Source organism: Euprymna scolopes, chromosome 3, assembly GCF_053919585.1.
Source record: "Euprymna scolopes isolate OS-2025 chromosome 3, ASM5391958v1, whole genome shotgun sequence".
Classification (NCBI taxonomy): Eukaryota; Metazoa; Mollusca; class Cephalopoda; order Sepiida; family Sepiolidae; genus Euprymna; species Euprymna scolopes.
In genome coordinates, this window is record NC_136484.1 from 113,967,767 (window position 1) to 113,989,856 (window position 22,090).

The 22,090-nt window shown below is 33.3% G+C and overlaps 1 protein-coding gene across 8 annotated transcripts in view; it reads right to left on the reverse strand.

Annotated features, from left to right (window-relative positions):
- The window catches only part of LOC145258181 (uncharacterized), a 905,094-nt gene that overhangs the window by 96,651 nt on the left and 786,353 nt on the right, over positions 1–22,090 (reverse strand). For all 8 annotated transcript variants that reach the window (XM_080116026.1, XM_080116065.1, XM_080116089.1 and 5 more), the window contains one exon: positions 16,406–16,486. In XM_080116026.1, the coding sequence (XP_079972152.1) occupies positions 16,406–16,486 (81 nt within the window). The remainder of the gene's footprint in view (positions 1–16,405; positions 16,487–22,090) is intronic.

The following is a 22,090-nucleotide window of genomic DNA, read 5'->3' on the forward strand; positions in this document are numbered from 1 at the left end:
TATAAGTGTTGATGTGAGCAATCGGAATCGGGAATGAAAATGAAATCTAAATTTTGAGGGGTATCCGATTCGATATTGATATGAAATCGAAAACGATTCTTTTGTTTTTGTTTTTTTTCTTTTTTCTTCTTTAAACTTAATTTTTCATTGTTGGTAGTAATGTTAAAAGGATAAATATTTATTAATTTTTATTTTTTTTTTTAAATTTCATTTTTACCCCAAACAAGGCACAGTGCCACTTTGATGTAGGAGGCTACTATCGGGGATAGTAGTTGCAGGGATACTATATAGGAAGACGAGCAGCAAGATGCTTATTCACATTACACTTAACGTCTGCATGTCAGTACAGTTGGGAAAACTGGAACCTGGAAAGGAGTTCCAGAGTCTAGCAGTTCTAGGGAAGAAACTATTAGAGAAGAAGGCTCTCTTACATCTAGGGATCTCTACTATGAAAGAATGGGACTTGGCTGCTTGTCGAGTTTGTCGGGAGTATTTATATTGAGGGGGTACAAGGGCTTGTAGTTTGTCAGAGCATCCATGATTAAAATACTTGCAAAACAAGCAGAGGGTTGAAACATTTTGTCGATGGGACAGTGGTTGAAGCTTGGATGACAATTCAGGGCATATCGGGTGGGCAACTCTTTTTTTAACCCTGTCCAAGAGCGAGAGGCTAGATAGCAGATGCACCAGCCCAAATGTGACAACAATACTCCATGCATGGGCGAATGGTGGCCTTGTAGAGGTAAAGGATACTTTCCAGCATAAGTAACTTTCTAGCATGGGAGAGAGAGAGAGCCCACCATTCTTGCAGCGGCCATGGCAATACTCTCAATGTACCTGCTCCAACTCATGTTCCCTGTGAACGTTAGGCCGAGGAGTTTGAAAGACATACTTTCAGGTAATGTATCTTTAGCCATAACTTTTGGTGATTGAGAAGCTTTCTTGTAATTATTGAAGGAAACATGCTTAGTCGAAGGAGACAAGATTACTCGTAAAACTAAAATCCAGAGACCAAACTCTGCAAGTGTTTTTCAACATTTGAAAAATATATGCACATATTATATAGGTTTTTACAGTAATTTGAAAATTAAAGAAAACTTTATAACTAAACATCTAGCGGTTTAAAAAGATTCGGAATCAGAATTGGTTAATATATATCAGAATCGAGAATTGTATTGAAATCAGGGTAAAATATTGGAATCGTCCCATCACTAATGTGCATGCATTAGTGATGGGACGATTCCAATATTTTTCCAGATTCTGATACAATTACCGATTTAGATTCTTTATAAATCTCTGAAGGTGTAACAATAGAGATGTTAACTATTTTCGATTACCATAAAAACACATGTCAAGTATGCAGATATTTTCTCAAATACACTTGTGGAAGATGATTTATAGATTTTTAGTTTTACTGGTATTTGGAAATTAATAAATATTTATTATTTTATTATTATTACCGGCAATGAAAAATTTTGATTTAAACAAAATCAAATAAATAAAAAAAACAATTAAAGGAATCGTTTTGGGCATCGGAAAATAGGCACAAAATTTTCCAATTCACATACCAATCCCAATATCCCAGAAAAGTTTCGATTTTGCTGATTCCCGACTCCTATTCCGATTAATCGTCCCAACACTAGTATGCATGTTCGCATGTGTGTGTGTGTGTGTGTGTGTGTGTGTGTTTTATCAGCATGTTTTCATTTTGTTTTATCGCAGCATACAGAAGTTTAGGAAGAAGATACAAAGCTTATAATTGAGTTGCATGTTCCAATGCACAAGCGAGCTGATCTAATTTGTCGCTTTCTTCCCCCTCGAAGCCATGTGTTTACAGGAAATTATAAAATAAAAATAAAAAAATTATAAAAATAAATAAAAAGAAGCTTAGAAATATTGCCAATTGGTTTTATGAGTAATAATTTTTTTTTCTAAATGAATTTTGTGAACCAAACTACTTGTAACCTCTTTAGAAAACGTGCGCTTCCATTTTGATTTCGACGTTTATACTAATATAGTGGCTTGACAAGTTCATGTGACCCTCATTTAGACCTCATCAATCTACTGTCTTAGTATGGATGAAAAATAGGGTACAAAACCAGCTTTGAAATCTAGTGGGAGGCATCCTTTTCTCCTCCCTACTACCTCTTTCTCACAGTTGCGAGTCTGTCTTTGCTCTATCGTTATTTTCAGTGCAGGTATTCGACTGAGTTTAAATCTTTGGTTCTCATATAATGTAGTACAGAGAACCAACACGTTGTAGACACAGTCACAAAGGAAATCAAGATAAAGAATAACTTGATATTTTTTCCGCAACAACATTTACTTCTGGGTACTTTCTCGAATAGAATGTAATCATGTTCCTTCTCTCTAGCTTATGTCCTCTTAAACATCCTTAGCATAATCTTGAACGTCATCCACATCGCTGACGTGATCGTCTGTGCACACATTGTTTAATAGTTTTTTTCTTTTTCCTTATGGTCACGTCAGTTTGCATAAATGCGTACATGCTCTGTTATACTCCCTGTAAAACACTAAACAAACACTCGTCCAGCTACAACTATTGTCAATAATTTCCTCTTACTGTTTATCTGTATTTAAAAATAAACAAAAATTCCATGAACAAAGTTTTTTTCCTAGAACGGCCATCTGTGGAACACAATATCATGACAGTTGTATTAGACAAGTATTTATTGCAGATGTTTTGGGAGACTCCCAACATATAAAATGGATATTAAACGGAAGATGGTGGTGAAAAAAAAAACACTATAGTGACTCTAATCTGAAGAACTTTGTGATAAGTGGTACATTAGGGCATTTTGTTTTTTGTCTGGCAAGGTCAAAAGGTCAAAAACCTCGAAAGGAAAATAAATTACATACAAAAACGAAAAATATTTGAAAATCCTTTCAATTTTCCCTATTAAATTAAATTTGGACTTTGCCGTCATGTCAAATTTGTTTCGTAGGACAAGGAAACTCATAGAAATTATGTTACTCTCTTCGGGGCAGTGTAGTAGAAAAACGGGGGGGGGGGAGATAAAAAATGTCCACCGTGTGTTTATCCATTCTTATTGGTTGACTTATTACCAAATTGATTTCCACGCAAAATCTTTCAAAGTAAAATCGATGAGACAGATCTGTTATCAGCAGATGTAACTCCCCTTTAAACCTTGCCGAAATAAAGAGCTAGAAATACTGTTTACGGAAAGAAGTCAAGGACAGGATTCTTTGTATCAATTTGGGATCATTTTAAGATAATAATCATATGTGCCCCCTTTTTACTTGCCTCCACACAAGGGCAGAGAGACAGCGATTTTCCCCCATTTGTCAGAAACATCGCTCATGGAATGCGAGAACTAAAGGATAAAATAAGGGAAGTGGAAGTAATAAGGCTGTTAAAAGTAAAGCCAAGACCCACTTTTTACTCTCTTTTCTTGTATTTAGCCAGTTTACGACCTAACCACGAGCAACTTCACGTTGGCATCTTCTGGTAGGTTACATAAGTAACTAGAAAATATCGCAGCGAAAATTGTCAGATGATCAATTCAAAATACAGTGCTGCCGCCCCCCCACACACACACACATACATGTCAGTTAAGAATGCCTTTATATTCAGGAAGGCATTCTTAACATGGGGAACTGTGAGGATTTCATAGCATGTTGAAAGTCATTCTTGGTTAAAAATGTTTTTTGTTTTTTTTTGTATTTTCATGAATTTCATGCTTTAGTTAAAACTCATCTTCTGATAATTGATTGGCAAATGATTCTCAACCTTTCACAACTTTATTATTTTTTTTTTTTACATGGGGGTCACGACTTATCAAAGCCCGGAGGTCACGACTTATCAAAGCCCGGAGGCCACTCAGGGATAAGGGTTATTGCATATACAGTAATCAATGAGATAGTATTGTAGTAATCATTAGTATTGGAGATTTGATAGAGTGCCTTACTTAAGGGAGCGGTTTGTCAGGAATTTGTTTATGTTGGACTTGAAGACATCCAAGTTGTAGTCAGGTGGGAAACAGGCAAACGGAAGAGAGTTCCACAGTCGTGCACTTCTGAGAAAGAAGCTCTACTCATGGAATCTATGTTTGGATTTAGGCACAGATAAAGAGTGGGGAAAATTATTGACCCATTTATTCCATTATTGACCCCTCGGCTTTATGTATTTCTCCATTTATCCCTCTACTCCAGTGTTTGTCAACCGGGGTTCCGCCAGTACAGTCCAGGGGTTCCGCAATCTCTAAATTAGAACAAGGAACAAATGAACGGAAGTTAAATTCAATTTTGAGAATTTATATCTTCTTATTACAGTCAATGTCAGTCTTGTGCCTGTTGTCAGCGAGGCAGTTTTATATGGGAGAGAAAGAGAGGGTAACATGACATTTTTCACTTTCTTTTCCTTCTTTGCGATACGAGTTCGAGCACTACCACTTTCTCCCTTTTTTTTTTTTTTTTTTTGCTCAACACCCCTCCAAACACTCGGGCAACGCCAGGCACCCAGGCTAGTATTAAATAAAAAAAGAAAAAAAAAAAGAACAAGAAATTCAATGTGCCTCAGTGTAAATAGAAAAAAAATGTCAGAACTCCTTTTCACCAATGCCGCAATTTGTACCAACTGCTCTTAACTTAAACCGTAATTAAAACTCGACTGTCTGTCAATTCATCTTTCTTATAACTGCTATTCCCTTAAAATGTAAATTAATGCTACTTGAAAATAAAGAATTCATTTACAAACTTGAGTTTTTTTCCACCCAATCCTGTTACCTGACAGGCTAAACAGAAGTACTGCCGCTTGTGTGAGTAATACCTTCTATTACAATCTATCCAAAGGCAAGAAACACGCTGATGCAAGAGATGCAAGAGATCTTATCTGATAGTTTTCTTAATAAAGAAGATGCATTGCGAATAGAAGAAAGAGAATAGAATAACATGCATATGTATGAAATGTATATATATATTTTTTTTTACCTACTTAGAGATAAAAAGTAAAAACAAATAAAGATAAAATGTGTCACCTAACAAGACAAATTAGACGAGAACAATGAATCTATGTCACGATCGGCGACAGGTGTTACCTTTATAATTTCATAAAAAAACTGAGAATGATAGGATTTAATAGAAAAGTCAGCCATCACATGCAGGCTTTGTTAAGCTACATTTTTCTACCCACTTTCCGCTGGCAGCAAGGCATGAAGGTTGTTTTACATGAAGGAAGAGGAGGGGGAGATCCTGCTCTTTCGAGGGGATACTACAGTAAGGTGCAGAAATAACATTCTCCCATTTGTGGTCTCAATAGGCATAAGAGTCCCCACTTATCAAGTGCTTGTTCAAAGGATCCCTCTCTACGGCTGCGAGTCCTGGCCAATGGGAGTTCTGCATCTCAAAAGACCAATAGCATTCGACCTTTATTGTCTCCACTGAATTTGATGGGTCCACTTGCAGGATCATCCCCCTCAAATAAGCTCTTTTATTAGAGAATAGACTTCGCTGGTTCGACCAGGCAGATTTCATCCACAAAGAAATAGCTCCTGAACCACTTAAAAGTTGGTGAAGATGCTCGGGAAGCCAGCTAAAGACATGGTTACACACCATCAAAGCTAATGTTAAACCTCACTCCAGTTTACAGGTCTATGGTGTTAATTACTGGTCTTGGGGCTGGTTGCTTATTACTAACTTGGCTACTGTGGATCATCATGTGTGGTGCGTATTTATCCAGGGACTCTGTGTTCTATGGAAAGAGCAGGGTCAAAGCATCCTGGGTGAATATCGCCTCAAGTCAAGTCTTATCATTCCCCAGTAATGACGCTTCAGGCGACCAGTAATAAAACTAAACATTTTTCCAAAGGAAGAGGTAATGCCTGGAAAGATGACCACCTAAGATTGTACCGAAGCATACCTCATTAAGGGTAGCTAAGCATACCTTAAAGTTTGAATGTGTCAAAGTTTTACCACTAAAGCTACAGCAGAAACTGCCTCATTTTAAAACCTTTACGACTTTCTAAGACCGAGTCATCTTTTAGCAGTGTATTTTTCATCCAAGAGCAGACAACTGCCTGTATAAAACAAATAAAAGCCTAGTTTGTGAGTTTACCCTGAGACACATCCTAATAGACAAATACTTTCAATATATATAAACTCTCAGGGCTACCCTATTATATAGAAAATACAAGTAATAAATTAAATAAAGCATAAGTAATTGTTAATATTAGAAAAATATTGGCAGAAAATATAAGAGCTTCTACCTATGATCCTTCTTTGCCAAACTTTTATAATAAAAAAACTAGTCTAACTACAACTACTATCAACCATTTTCCCTACTCTCTATCTGTGCCTTAATCTAAATGCAGATTTCATGAACAAAGCTTCTTCCCTAGAACTGCCCGCTTGTGGATCTCTGTTCCACTGGTCTGCTTTTCAGCTGACTTCTACATGATCGTCTTCAAGTCCAATATGGACAAGTTCTTGTTGAGCCGTAACCTTGAATAATCAAGTTATACCCATTTTCCATCACTAACGACTACTACACTCTTGTTCTGATGACCATTGTACACTCATTGACCCTTATCCTCAAGTGGCTTTGGACCTTGAGAAGTAGTGATTCATTTGTAAAAAAACAAAACTCTTATGGTTTATTAATGAATCTAATTTTAGGCTGTTTTTTTTATGAATATTTTAGAAATAGCATCTTTTAGGGTTTTGGTTTATTTTTATTTTTAACTAGCATGGGTACCCGGCATTTCCTGGGTTGACATGAAGTTCCGTTTGGAACACACCTGCTATACTAATCATTTTCATCATGGGCAATGTGGATACCCCCACAAGAATTCCAAAAATAAAAGAACGGATGAAAACACCGCCCCAAAAAAGAAGTATGTGATATCCTCTCCACCAGATATTTCGGCAGAGAGGATAGAAAGGAAGAAACTATTCTCCAGATATTGAGCACTGGAAAGAACGCCCCCCCTAAAAAAAAATAATTAAAAATAAATCATTACAACTTTTGATTCAATAAAAATAGCAGCCCGTGTGATCGCAAAAAAAAAAAAAAAAAAAAAAAAATTAGCCAAGTAGGCAGAACCCCTACAAAAATTAATTCCAAAAACAATTAAATGAAATTTTTCGTCATTGTAATGCCCCCCCCCCCAATGTAATTTGTCATATTTTAGGGTTCGTTTTGTTTATGAAATTGTTAGGTGAAAGTACAGAGTGGTCTCATAATAATTAATTACATTTATCGTTATTTTATGTTTTAAATGTAATTCTCGCCCCTTCCACCACCACAAAAAAAAAACAACAAAAAAAGAAATTGTATTTGTCATGTTTTATCCCCCCCCCCATCGATCGCCAAACTTGAAAAGATGCTAGACGTGACATGTCTCATTGAATGCTTGGTGGCCAACATGTGGGTGCTCATTTTATGTTAAATTAATATGGAAAAATGATCTACCACTCCAAAATGTTAATTTTCTTTCTTTTTAAAATTTCTTTCATATTATTTATAAAGGTCATTATAACGTATTAGGCCAAACAAAAAAGTAGATTTTTATTTTTTTTTTAGGTGGGTCACATCGTAAAAAATTCACCGATTTCTGTATAGCTGTTTATCTATATATCTATAAAAGTGAAAGTGTCTGTGTGTCTGTGTACATTTCCATACGCAATAACTCTGTCAATTTTAAGTCTACAGACTCGAAATTTGATATACAGGGTACTGAGATTTGGGAAAATCGACGTGACTGGATTTTGGCCAGAAATTTGGCGATTAATGGGTCAAAGTTCAACGATTTGATTTTTGAGAACTCTACCAAACTCCACCGACAATTTTTGGTCTAAACACTTGAAATTTTAGATATAGGTTCCTTGGACATGGATCTTACTTAATAACTTGATTTGAGCCCAAAACAATAAATTTTAAGGGGTCATAATAGGGGTCAAAGTTTAAAAAATTGACCGCTTTTTTTTTTTTTTTTTTTTTTTTGCTCAACATACACCTCCAAAATAAATACCCGGGCAACGCCGGGCTGAAGTGCTAGTAGAATAATAAAAACAAATGAAATCTTTTCTTCAGTTTTCCGTAAGTGTTTTTTTTTTTTTTTAAATATTAAAAAAAAACAATAAAAGCCAAACATTTTTCTATCTACTCGAAATTATTTTTTCAAGCTAGAAATTTATTGAGATTACCAAATTATTTTATTAGGTGATAGTTTTTTTTTGTTTATGTTCCGAAGGGGCAAATAACTCTAAAACAAAGATTTTTTAAAAAATCGATGTTGGAATAATAATTCCAAATAAATTTAATTAAATATGTTATCAATATAATTATTGTTTAAAATTTAATAAATAAGGATTTTAAATATGTGCAAATAATGAGATGATCTCTTTATTGTATCTAGTTTGCAAGAATCCTACTATATATAGAAATAATTGAGAGAGTAAAGTAGGGAACCTTTTGTATATATTAATCAAATTGTGAACAAACAAACAGACAGGAATACGAATTTATATATATATAGATTAGAGCCTATACACAAACTCGATGAAATATGGATATACCTTTTTTCAAAATCAAATATGTCACTTTAACACATCTACCCCTCATGTGCTTTAAATTCAATGTTTTTTATTTTGTTTTTTTCAGAAGTGGGTGCCTATAAAAATAGTACTATTTATATCTAGAAACAAAAGTAGGTTTATAGTTCCTAAAATTTTCATTAGAGACTTCTACCCAGGCTGATGGAGTGAGAGTGCGCTGCTCCCATTGGTTGAATAAAGGATTTTGTTTGTGGAGATTCTCAAAGTTCAACAGAAAGATTACCGAGTTTGACAATATACACCTGAAGAAGTTCGTTGGTTACATCAACCGAAATGTTGTGCAAATAGAAGTCAAAATGAGAACAGTAGTCCGAAGTATCCAAATAATATGAACAATCATTCCCATCTCAAAAATTCAGAAATGTAACTCCTCTTTCTAGCAATGGTCTAACTGAAGATAGATTATATGAAATTTAAATATATTTCAACTGTATATTTAAAATAGCACCAGCAATATGACATTTCAAGATTAAGACTTTGAAAATATTTTTTCTGAATTTAGGCGAACACGGACACACAACTGCCCTTTATATAATATATTAAAAATTACAAAATAGAGTCTTTCTAAAAGGGAATTTGATAAAGTATCCTTTCCATCAAACTTACAGAATACTGAATATGCCCAATTCCTAAAAATGTACATAAAATGGAAAACTTTGTAACAGATCTAAAAACAGCAAAAGAAAATCCAGTAGCAAATTGAAAACGAGATAAAATGTCATATCAGTGACTTTAGAACTTTCTTGACTGTCTAGAAAAACAGATACCAACTAATCATGGCTGAGTATCGTTTTTGGTTTCCGGAGAGACACTTTATTTATTTATTTTTTTATTTTTTAATGTTTTGCAGCATTGTAATTGAGATAAAGAACTGAAACGATGACAGACAATAAAGCATTAAAGATGGGGGCCATCTTGACCAGAGAAACATGACACTTTTTCTAAAAATTATAGAAAAGCATAACAATATAAGTGAAAGAAAAAGAGACATTTTTGGTAAGACAATAAGTTTTTAGGTGATCAGTATTTGATTAGCAAGCAGGAATTTGTTAGGACTTTTATGAACCAGATTTTATTTATAAACACGAACTGCCATCCTTAATTTGGTTTAGTTGTTTTGTTGGTATTTTTTTAGATTAGGTCCACCTCCACAATTTTCTTTTAAATGACAACTTTTATAAGTTTTCTACTATACTGAATACGGAAATCACATTGAAGTTTTGCAGAAATAAGTAGTTATCGAGATATAAAAAGTTGTATTATGCATTGTATTCTTTGGCGGCCATCGTTTTTATGCGCGTGCCATAAACAAATCTACGTGCGCAACAAAGATGGCCGCCAAAGAATACAATGCATAATACAACTTTTTATATCTCGATAACTAATTATTTCGGCAAAATTTCGATTTTCGTATTCAGCATGGCCGAAAACCTCTAAAAGTCGTCATTTACAAGAAAATTGTGGAGGGGCCCTACCCTTTTTGGATTTTTTTTGCTGAATCACGTAATTTGGAAAAAGAGTGTTTATGCTTCAAGTTCTTTGTAACTTCAAATATTTATTCATGGTGTTTGGTTTACTTTGGTTGTTTTGCTTTACAGTATATCAACATTTGGGGGGGGGTCATTTATACTGAAACCAGTAATTAGAGAAAAAGTTTTGATTTATACTCGATTCTATTGTTGACAGCATTGGCTTTCTCTATTCGTTCTAGAATCGTATGTTTATAGGTAGAGCCACGTGAAATTTGACAACATCCACTGTAAAAGTGGTTCTATGGAACAGAGAGGAATCGAACATAGCACGCCCAGTTTGTCAGTTCATGTCAGCATCCCCTTCACTACTATCATTTCACTTATGAGATTTATCCACCTTAAAAATGTCTGGTATTACGAGATCAGACTTTCTGAACCAGATTTCAAGTTCTTTATAACTTCAAATATTTATTAATGGTGTTTGGTTCCTTTTGGAGAGGAAAATCTTTGTGACTTTGTAAAACATGCTTGAGTCTTGCAAAGGAAAAGAAAAAAAAACAATAACATCAATATATATTATTTAATTGGAATTCATTATTGAGATGAGTATGTTTTATTAATTTTATTTATTACGGACTATTATCCTCATCTTTTGGGCGAAACGTTGTGAAACAACTAAGAAAAGATGAGGATGATAGTCCGCAATAAATAAATTTAATAACATCAATGTTTGGTGCATTTTAGATCAGAAAGCCAGTATCTTCAGAAAGTTTGATCTGGTAATACCGGACATTTTTAAGATGGATAAATTTCATAAGGGAAATGATAGTAGTGAAAGAGATGCTGACATGAACTGACAAACCATGCATGCTAAGTTCGATTCCGGTCTGTTCCATAGAACCACTTTACACAGTGGATGTTGTCAAATTTAGCGTGGCCCTACCTATAAACATACGATTCTAGAACGAACGGAGAAAGCCAATGCTGTCAACAATAGAATCGAGTATAAAAAGTCTCATTACAAACTTAAACAAAGATAATCGACACGCAGACAGAGATTAGATGGTCGTTTTTACCATATAGTCACTGCTTATCCAGGTCCGAAGGCCACTCAAGGATAAGGGTTAATGGATGGGTTAATGGTGGAAATTTAATGTTAATTTATTTTATATAAGAGTTCATCAAGGACCTGTTCACGTTGAACTTGAAAACGATCATGTTATAGTAAGCTGGAAAACAACCCTGTGGTATTGTGTTCCAGTGATAAGCAATGTGCAACTGAAACTAGAAATGTTATTCCAAACTTAACTCTAACAGACCAAAGAAAATACTATATGAAACAAGCACAAGAGATAAATGAAAATCCTATTTCAAACTTACGCATGACAGCCAAATGAAAATCCTATTTCAGACTTAATCATGACACTATTTTAAACTTAATTATGGCAGATAAGTGAAATTTCTATTTTAAACTTAAGTATGGCAGATAAATGAAAATGCTATTTCAAAGTTAAGGTGAATAAAAATTCTATTTCAAACTTAAGCATGACAGACAAATGAAAATCCTATTTCAAACTTAAGTATGACAGACAAAAGCATGGCAGACAAATGAAAATTCGATTTCAAACTTAAGCATGACAGATAAATGAAAATACTTATTGCAAACTTTAGATGAGAAAGATAGAGACAGACAAACATAAAAATTTTATTTTATTGATAGATCAAAAAGCTGACGGACAAACCAATAAGGCCTTTAATAAAGATATTTTGGCAAATTTAATAAAACGAATAAAAATGTGTTTCACAATGAAGACGTTGTTCAAAGTGCAAACAAACGGACAAATTGCTATTTCAAACTTGAGACTAAAAGATATGTGGCTACTTCCGGTAATGACTATGCAATTTCTACAGCTATGTACCTAAAAAATGAAGCTGTTAAAACAAATTATAACAAAATGGGACAAGAAAGAGAAAGTGACAACCTTAGTTGGAGTCAGTGTACCTAACGATGCTGCATTAAAACAGAGCTGAGAGGAATAAGATAACGAAATACCACTACCTTATGCACGACATGAAAAGAAACTGAAACCTTAGGAGGAACTCTATTATTCCAGTAATTAGAGGATTAAAAGGGGTCATGAAAACTTATTTCGAAAACTACCTGGTGAATACACTTGGTGAACCAAATCAGAGGGAGATCCAAACAACTGCGTTTAAAGTGACGGTCAAAATCTTAAAACCTCTTAGTTGGAGTCACTGAAATAGCAGGTGAATGTTTGGCATTTGTGTAGGTTGCTTCATCCCCAGCAAAAATAGAAAGATAAGAAAATAAGCTACACTAGCCGGACATGTGGAAATTCCACAGTGGCATCTTTCATATGTAATATATTGCTGTTGGGCATTCTGTGGACGTTCAGCATGAATAGAGACCCCACGATATTATTGTAACCCTTTTGTTCAAACTGTAAAAGTATTTATCTAAGTAATCTGGTTAATGGGGTGTCAGACAATATCTGGTCATTACGGTTTATTTCCAATATCCTTATAGGAGTCTGTGACATATTTCCATTGTATGGACACCCGGCGGGAACGCAAACCGCCCACAATATCATTATACTATCTTCAGACAGAACAGATACTACTCTTGGATCCTAGCCAGAAAAAATTAAAGTATATTTTAGTCTCACATACAGTTTAAAAATAACATCATTTTTTTTTTACTTAAAATTTTTTTTTTATATTGCATTTTCAGTGATCAGGAGATCCTATTTATTAAAAAGGAGGATAGAAGGTGATAACAATACTACAAACATTGAATTAGTATATAGATAAACTAATCTAATGTTCAGAGTATGTTATCATCTTCTATCTTCGTTTTTAATAAATAAGATCTCCCGTTTGTATAATTTCTAATCTGAAAATCGTGATACACGCACGTATGTACGTTAATGGTACTACAGTATTAAGATGTAGATACTTTCACCTACTTTTCAGTGATTCATTCAACCTGACCAACAGACTGAATCCTTTATGCTGGTGCAACTGCAAGGGACAGCTTCGACCTTTCCTTAGAAGATAATGAACATGAACCATGTTTTAAACCAATTTTTGTGGGGTTTTTTAATGTTCTGTGTGTAGATAAATAAATAATGTCTGTCCATTCGATAATAAAGGTGGACAATCATCTTGCTGATCCATCGGATCAATGATTATGGGAATGGCAATGATGCAGTGATTATTGACACATACTACATGACTACATGGCAGACAAATGAAAATCCTATTTCAAACTTAAGCATGACAGACAAATGAAAATCCTATTTCAAACTTAAGCATGACAGACAAATGAAAATCCTATTTCAAACTTATGCATGGCAGACAAATGAAAATCCTATTTCAAACTTATGCATGACAGACAAATGAAAATTCTATTTCAAACTTAAGCATTACAGACAAATGAAAATTCTATTTCAAATTTAAGCATTACAGACAAATGAAAATCCTATTTCAAACTTAAGCATTACAGACAAATGAAAATTCTATTTCAAACTTAAGCATGAGAGACAAATGAAAATACTTATTGCAAACTTTAGATGAGAGAGATAGAGACAGATAAACATATGAAAATTTTGTTTTATTGATAGACCAAAAAGCTGATGGACAAACCAATAAGGCCTCTAATAAAGATATTTTGGTAAATTTAATAAAAGGAATAAAAATGTGTTTCACAATGAAGATTTATCTGTTACATTCTGTCAGAGGTATAGCATCACTTTTACTAATACTATTAGTCATATTTAAAATAGTAGAAGAGACTACTCTCAAACCTTGGCAGAGCAACTAGTCTTCAGAAAAGGAAAACTCAAAATAATACCAGCTGTTGGCTGTGGTACAGTGTCATGGCTGCCTAAAACATCTTTCAACGCACAAGGAACCTAAATTTCAAACTGTTACTCATCAAGCACTATTAGAAACAGAAATTCAGATGGAAACATTAGCCGTTTGGCTAGAAGTAACGTGTAGTGTGTTTTTACTTGACTTTTGCATTTTAAACTTTAAATGAAGCTAATATCTATACTCCTATAAAATTGGGGTTCTTTTTGAGTATTGATATTCATATTAAAACCCTTTTTTTCTATTTATTTAGTTATTTATTTGCTTCCCCACTGAGCAAATCAGGCACAAGGCCGTTTTTTAATGTGGAGAGTGAGGGGAAGGGGATAGTGACAATTGGTATGATGGGTTTCCCCTACATTGACCAAAACTGATTGCTCAAGAGCGATGGTCTGATATGTGGGGTTGCCCCCATATATTACTTTGATTGCAGCATCTGCCAGAACAGATGGTGTTTATTTGCTCCCCCACTGAGCAAATTAGGCACAAGGCCGTTTTTAATGTGAGGTAAAAACCAGCTCCCCTAAAAGTAGGCAAAAAGGGGGCACTCTGGTTACCAAAAATAATAATTGTCCCAGTATAGAGGGTTTCCCCTCCATTGACTGGTACAAATTATCTTAAGTGTAGTATCTGCCAGAACAGATACTACACTTTGATAACAGAAAAATGATCTTGGCCTGAAGGCCAAGAAGAAAAAAGGCGAATCTTTTTTGTTTATTTAAAATGAAAATAAAACTTTGTTATATATGGCTTGTTGAATTGCATTCATCTGCAAAAGATTTAGCTAATTTGCATATTCTTTTAAACATTAATTTTAATTAATTCCTTATTAGTTTTTTTGGTTTTCTTATGGGATGATCATCTTTAGTGAAGTATTACGTGTAATTATATTTATGCAGATATTCTACATGATTTATACTTGCATAATATTTGGTAAAAAGCTTATAGTAAACACAAACCGCTTTCTATATATATTTATGTATGTGTATATATTTTTGTTTAAAAAACTTTGACTACCACACTCTTCCATCAGTTTTTGGTCTACAGACATGAAACTTCATATATAGGGTATTTGAACCCATGCAAACTTTATATTTGGTTTTAGCCGGGGAAAATCAGTGCAAAAGTGTGAAAATTAAAAAAAATAAAATTTGCCAGGTGAAGGTCAAACGACAGCATTACAAATATGCATGCATGACGTAATAGCTATTGGTTTATGTTTTAATTTTTAACTTTGCAGTAAAGATGTCTTAATAGTTCAGTCAGTAACGTCAAAGAAAAAAGTAAATTGTAAGCTAAACGTTTTGATTTCGATTCTCGGTGGTGGTGCACAAGTCATTTTTTTAAACTTTTAAAACCATTACTATATATTGCGTTCAATATAATATAATAACAAATACAAAATATACATTCATCAAAATATCATATTTAAGTGTATTTTATGACTGGGCAATGCTGGACGGCTTGCTAGTTTACAGATAATTTAATAAAATAAATAGTAAATTCTCTCCAGTGCAATGTAGACTGTACTGTATTGTGGACAATGTCACTGCAGGGAGGCATGTGAAGCTTCTTCCTAGTACACTGTGTGGGTCCCTAACTAGAACAGGCAATCAATCGATTTGATTAAAAAATGGTCGATTTAACCAATTTCGATAACAATAAAAGTACAGGAGGGTGGAACATTTGTAAATCCTTATTTAACTCAGGACATCGTCAGGTCTCCCTGCTAGTTATTATATCCCTAGCATACATTGCTCTCAGAATATATTACTTGTAGAAGGAAATTTCACAGTGAAAGTGGGAACACTAATATTAAGATACATTAATCTTAGATAACACTACTGCTGGAAAGTATTACTTTTAGAAGTAAATCTTGTCGAGATGATGAGGCATTACTCTCAGAAAACACAACTCCAAGAAAATATCAGTTTCAGAAAAAAAAAAAAGTACTCTTTAAAAACATTACTTTTTAGCATTAATAATCTTTTTTGTTCTCAACATGACTGACCCTCGGTCACTGCATTCTAGTATCTATTTGGGAGGAACTAAAAAACAATCTTGTGATATTATCAAGAATTGAATATTAGATTGATTTATAGATTCTAGGGCACGACATGACCTCCCAATTAACCAAAGTCAAGGCGCAAGTAGAAAAATGAATCAGCAATTAGGATCTCATCCTAAGAGATCACTAGCTACAAGTTACAGAGGTCCCCGTTTTTAGAAAGGAGGGGTACTCATCTGCATGGTGTTGCAATCAGCACATTTATGGCCCCACTAACAGAATAAACCATCAAAGATCCTGATAATGTCATTGAGCAAGTATGTCTATTAAGAACCGTCTCATGTTCGTGTTTATTTTCAGAGATTGAATACACATCCATCACATTGGCTGCAAGACATGTTTAGAAAGCAAAGTACTTGAAAAGAGAAAGTGTTACCTGTCCATACGGTTGTTGATTGTCCCCCATTCCATACAACGGAGAAGCCAAATGAAGCCCCGGCCAAATATGGGGCAGAACCTGAAAAAAAAAAAAAAAAAAAAAGGAAACGAAGAGGTGAAACACATAGGATTGAAAAACAATTTTAAAAGACAAAAACTTGGGTTTTCTGTCACCAATTTTTTATTTAAGATTTTCAAATTTTATCATCTTTTCTTTGGGTTGTAAGTTCGTAGATATTTACTATTTTGACTGCGTTATAATCTATTATGTAAATGGCAATTGTCTGTGCGCATGTTTATATGTCAAACTATAATGTACGGCATAATCATATTGACACACTGGTTCTTGTCAGATCACCAAAGTTTAGCAACATTGAGCCTGGCTACTACCAGATGGGTATCCAGTTGGGAATTCCAGGTACTGTATGTGCTCTCTGCTTATCTCGGAATTGTTTCCAGTCGTCCTGAACTTCCACTTCCCTGGTATTTAACGATGCCAACTCAGAGGACACAGGTAAGACATATTTTTTTAAAAAAACATGAATTGGTTAGCCTAAATTAATCTGGTGGAAAAAACTAGATCCAATATTAAAAAATAATTTTGTTCGTGTTTTTTTAGGAAGGTTGTGTTTGATTAACACTGCTGGGAAACCATGATTTAATATACTGTTATGTTTTTAAATCCCCAAAACAGTGTTTCATGGAAAACAACTGATGATCTCTTTAAGAACATTATTAACATCGTTTATTCAGATAAGTAAAACTATTCGGCGATATGGGAGATTAATTGATTTACTGACAAAATAATGTTCCAACGAACTGCAATTGTTTTTTTATAGCTTTAAAAGTTTTAAATAAACTTCCAAGACTATATATAAAGACAAGTTAACTAAGAAAAAATGTAAATTTTATTTTTTATCATTTTAGATAAAAAATAAAATTTACATGTTTTCTTAGCTAATCACATGTTCAAATCAAGAATGTAATTTTTTTTTTATTATTATTCCATGAAGTTTCCAAATTAGGCTTTTCTCTTCAGAGGAAATAACCAGCCAAATAAAGGTAAAGAACTTACCGATTTGCATAAATTTGGAAATTTTGAAAATTATAAATAAAATAATTTCTACCAAACTTTGAAACTTTCTTGAAAAATTCAGAAATATATCAAAACGATTCAAATATATCAAAACTCAAATTAATAAATTATTTTTTTGATGGGAATTTTTTTTGTAAGTAGAGGTAAAGTTGTCATCTGCTTCTCAAGATGTTGGATTGCGTCAGTTGTTTATGAAAACGTCTGGAAGATACCAAACGAAAAAGCGATTTTCTCTGGGTTAAAAGCTGTACAAATACCACAAGTTTTATTATATACTAGTCTGGCTTCCCGGCGTTCTCCGGGTGTTTGGAGGTGTGTGTTTAGTAAAAAGAAAAAAAAAGTGGTAGTAGCCAGGCAGGCAGGCTCGAACCTATACCACGAAGGAGGAAAAAAGTGTGAAAAAAAAAAAAGTGACATCTTTGCTGTTGCATCCATCGCCAAACCGGAAGTGGCGAAGATTTAAATTAAGGCTAGTCAATCAAAAAGAGAGGATAACTTTTGATTTTACGATATTTGTCATCCGAAGGGTAAAACTTCAAAACGATACCAATTTTGTGAAAATCCGTCCCCTTTGTCAAAAGTTTTAGGCAAACATACATACATACATACATTTAAACAGACAGGTAAGATTTATATTATACTAACGGGGTACCCGGCGTTGCCCGGGTGTTTGGAGGTGTGTGTGCTGTTGAATAAAAAAGAAATCGGGGGGGGGGGGGCGTAAAAGTTGGTAAGATCGAACCCGAAGCCCCGAGGTGAAGTTTGAAAATAAAATGTGAAACAACATGAACCGTTCGGCCAGCCAGAATGAGTTACTGAAAGATGTTTGAATTTATTTAAGTAAGAACCAAAGTGACAGGTGCCCGCACGGAAGTCATAGAGCATTACGATGACGACGTAAGCAATAGCTATTAAACAAATGCGGTCAATGACCAGGTTTGTTTGTTATAAGCGAAGTAAAAAAAGAAAACATAAAAACGAACGTTAAAACTTAAGCGTGGGGGGGGGGTAATCAAAACATCGAAAAAAAAACACAAAAAAAACTAACGTAAGGCAAACGAATGATGTTAAATGTAAAAATAAAAAAAAAAGAAAACAGAAAAACAAATACGTGAAAAATGGCTTAAATAAGCCTGTTTCGATATTAAAATTTTAAAAAATCGGTGGGTACCCGGATGTTTTTGGGTGTGTGGTCGGGGGGGTGGATAAGCGAAGTAAAAAAAAACCCAGAAAAACGAACGTTATGTGAAAAATGGCTTAAATAACACTGGTTCAATATTTAAATTTAAAAAATCGAAAAAAAAAACAAAAAAAGATCTCCCACCACGATTCGAACCCAAAATGTTTAGATAATGAACCAACGCGCTAACCAACTAAGCTAACACGACATACATGAAATTTAGTCAGTTCTTCAACTATTTAAAGTAAATCAGGTCATGACGTCATCTGACGCATGCGTAGAACCGGTCGTCGTCACGAGAGGACCGTTTTTGTTGCCCCCCCCCCCCCCCGTCGAAAATTGTCGATTTCGGGGTGAACAAAATTAACGTTTTTGACCAGTTTTTCAATATTTTTCGGGCAAAGGATGGAGCTTCAATATGATACCGAGTTTGTGAATTTTCATCGTGTCTGTTGAAAGTTTTTAGCGAACACACAAACACACATACAAACATACACACATTTTCGCTTTCATATATATATATATATATATATATATATATATATATATATACATATATAGACTTACATGTAATATACTGAGTACGTGTAATTCAGTAAATTTTCATATGCCAATAGGTTTTAAGCCAAAAATGGTTGACTTAAGGATTAAGCTACAAAATTATCACATTTCATAATTGAGCATTAATATACTCTGTGTGTAAAATCAAGACTTCAAGACAAGGTGTTGATGGCAACAAAAAGTGTATTTCATTTTACGTTACAATTGTTTCAATGTCTAGTTCGACAATTTCAAGCATGATATCGTTTGAAAATTTTCAAAAACCAGCATTTCTTCAGACTTTATGAATAAACACACTTTAGGCAATGTAGCATTTTTTGAATAGAAAGAAAAAAAGGCGGGGGGGGGATCCCTAATGGGAAAAGCATGCGAGAAACATTTACCTTGTCCATAAAATGAAATACACTTTTTGTTGCCATCAACACCTTGTCTTGAAGTCTTGGTGTTGCACACAGTATGTGTATATATATATATATATATATATATATATATATATATATACAGTTAATCATGAACAGAAAACTTATAACTGTAGAACTTGTGCATTTTGTCCACTACAAAATAAATGTCTACCACAAGCAGTGTTTATCACGTCACAATATATGTTAAAAAAATCCTGAATAACAAGAAGTATTACATATGGATGACTTCTCTAGATTTTAAAACCAGATATTATGACCATAAAAGCATATTCAATAACAAAAAACGCCAAATTAAAATAGTACTCGCTCTCCATTACTAGGAGCTCAAAGAAAGCGGATACTTGCCAAAGGTCCATTGGAAAATAATATAACAGGCTAGTACATGTAGAAATTTAGACACCACATGTAGGTTATGTCAAAATGATAAATTTAAGATTTTAAACTTTAAGAATCCACAATTGAACTGTAGAAGTAAAATAGCAAAGCACAGAAGAAACTTTTATTTAGAATAACAATCTATATATATATATAAAAATGTAAAGTTGGTTCGTTCTAAAAGAATAAAACCATATTTCTACGTTACCAATTTATTTGAAATTTTCAGACAACCCATTTTTAGAGTCGAGGTATGTTTTTATGTTATTAAAATAAATTTACCTAATTAAAATTAAAATATTAAATAAAATAAATATATTTTTTTAACCGTTTCTGCGAATCTGTTCTGTTGATAAAACTGAACTTCCGGTTCGATTCATTTCACAGCCACGAATTGATGAAAGGTTTCATTTTCTGGTAACTCGATAAGTAAAAAAAAAAAAAAAAAAAAACATATTTCATTTGTTTATCTTCCAAATTTTTTAATTTACACATCTTTTCTTTATTATATAAGGCCAAAAAAAAAAGTTTGTTGCTTGCATTTGAGTTTTTTTTGTTTTTCTATAAAAGATTACTCATGCAGAGAGTGATCCGTGCTGAAATAATGTTATTATTTAAAAAGTCATTCTTAACATGGGGAGGTAAGGATGTTTTGTACCTATTCTGTACTTTAACCTTACAATTGAATAAATAAAAAAAAAACATATCGTAAAACGTTATTTAAACGTGGAAATATGATTTAAAAAATAGCGCGGATCGCTCTCTGCATTAGCACCATTTTTATTTATTGTGGACTATTAATCTCATCTTTATTACTTGTTGTTTCACGAATTTTCGGCCAACTATTCCTCTGGCCTTCATGAAAAGAAGTCCTTTTATAAATGTTCAGTAACTTTTTCCTTTTATTATTCTTAAAGAGTAAAACTTTTCTTATTCATGAAAGGAGTTAAGCCTACGTAAATAAATAAATGTTTGTACACGTGACAAATTATCAATAAATGGTTTAGTTACTTTTTTTAAAAAATGTTTGTAAAAGTGCGAAAGGCGACGTTGTTGTACAACCATTACTCCCATGCTTAATTTCTATACTTATAAGTTTTTGGAATTTTTTTTCACTGGATTATTATTGATTGGACACTAATTAAACAGATTATTAAAAAAAAAATGTAAAAAAGAAATCATTATTTCGACATTTGAAAGTGGTGCTCACTTTTTAGTTACAACGTTCTGATAAATCAGTCACCCATTTTGTAAGCAATAAAAACGCGGTATATCAAAACCATAGAAAGTAAAAATAATGAGTCTCTACCGCATTTGTAAGTCAGAAATATATTTGTTTCTCAAAGAAAAAAAAATAGAGAGAACAGGACTTTTTTTTATTGTTTTCATGAAAATAAAGTTTCGAGATTTTTAATTATTTTTTTTTTTACTTATTTAGTCAGTTTGTGGTTTGTTTTTTTTTAAATTGTTTTGTGAAAGGTGAGTTTTTTTTCAAAACTTTTGTTTTGTTTCTTTTTAATTTTTTTAAAGTATTATAAATTTCACTAACATGCTGGAGAAATGTTTAATAATTTGTTATTTTTTTAGATTAGGTCCACCTCCACAATTTTCCTTTCAATGACGACATTTATAGGTTTCCGAGTATGCTGAACACGCAAATTGCATTGAAATTTTGCGGAAATAAATAGTTGTATTATGCATTGTATTCTTCGGCGGCCATCTTTTTACGTGCACACGTGCCATAAACAAATACACACATGTAAAAAAGATGGCCGCCAAAGATTACAATGCATAATACAACTTTTTATATCTTGATAACTACTTATTTCTGAAAAATTTTGATGCGATTTTCGTATTCAGCATAGTCGAAAACTATTTCAAGTCGTCATTTAAAAGAAAATTGAGGAGGTGGACCTAATCTAAAAATTTACCAATAATTTTTAATCCCGTACGCCTCCCGATACATTGCTTCGTCAACATGTGACTATTTTATATCTCCCGAAGACACTTCCGTATTTAGAAAAAAATAAAAAATAAATAAATAAAAAG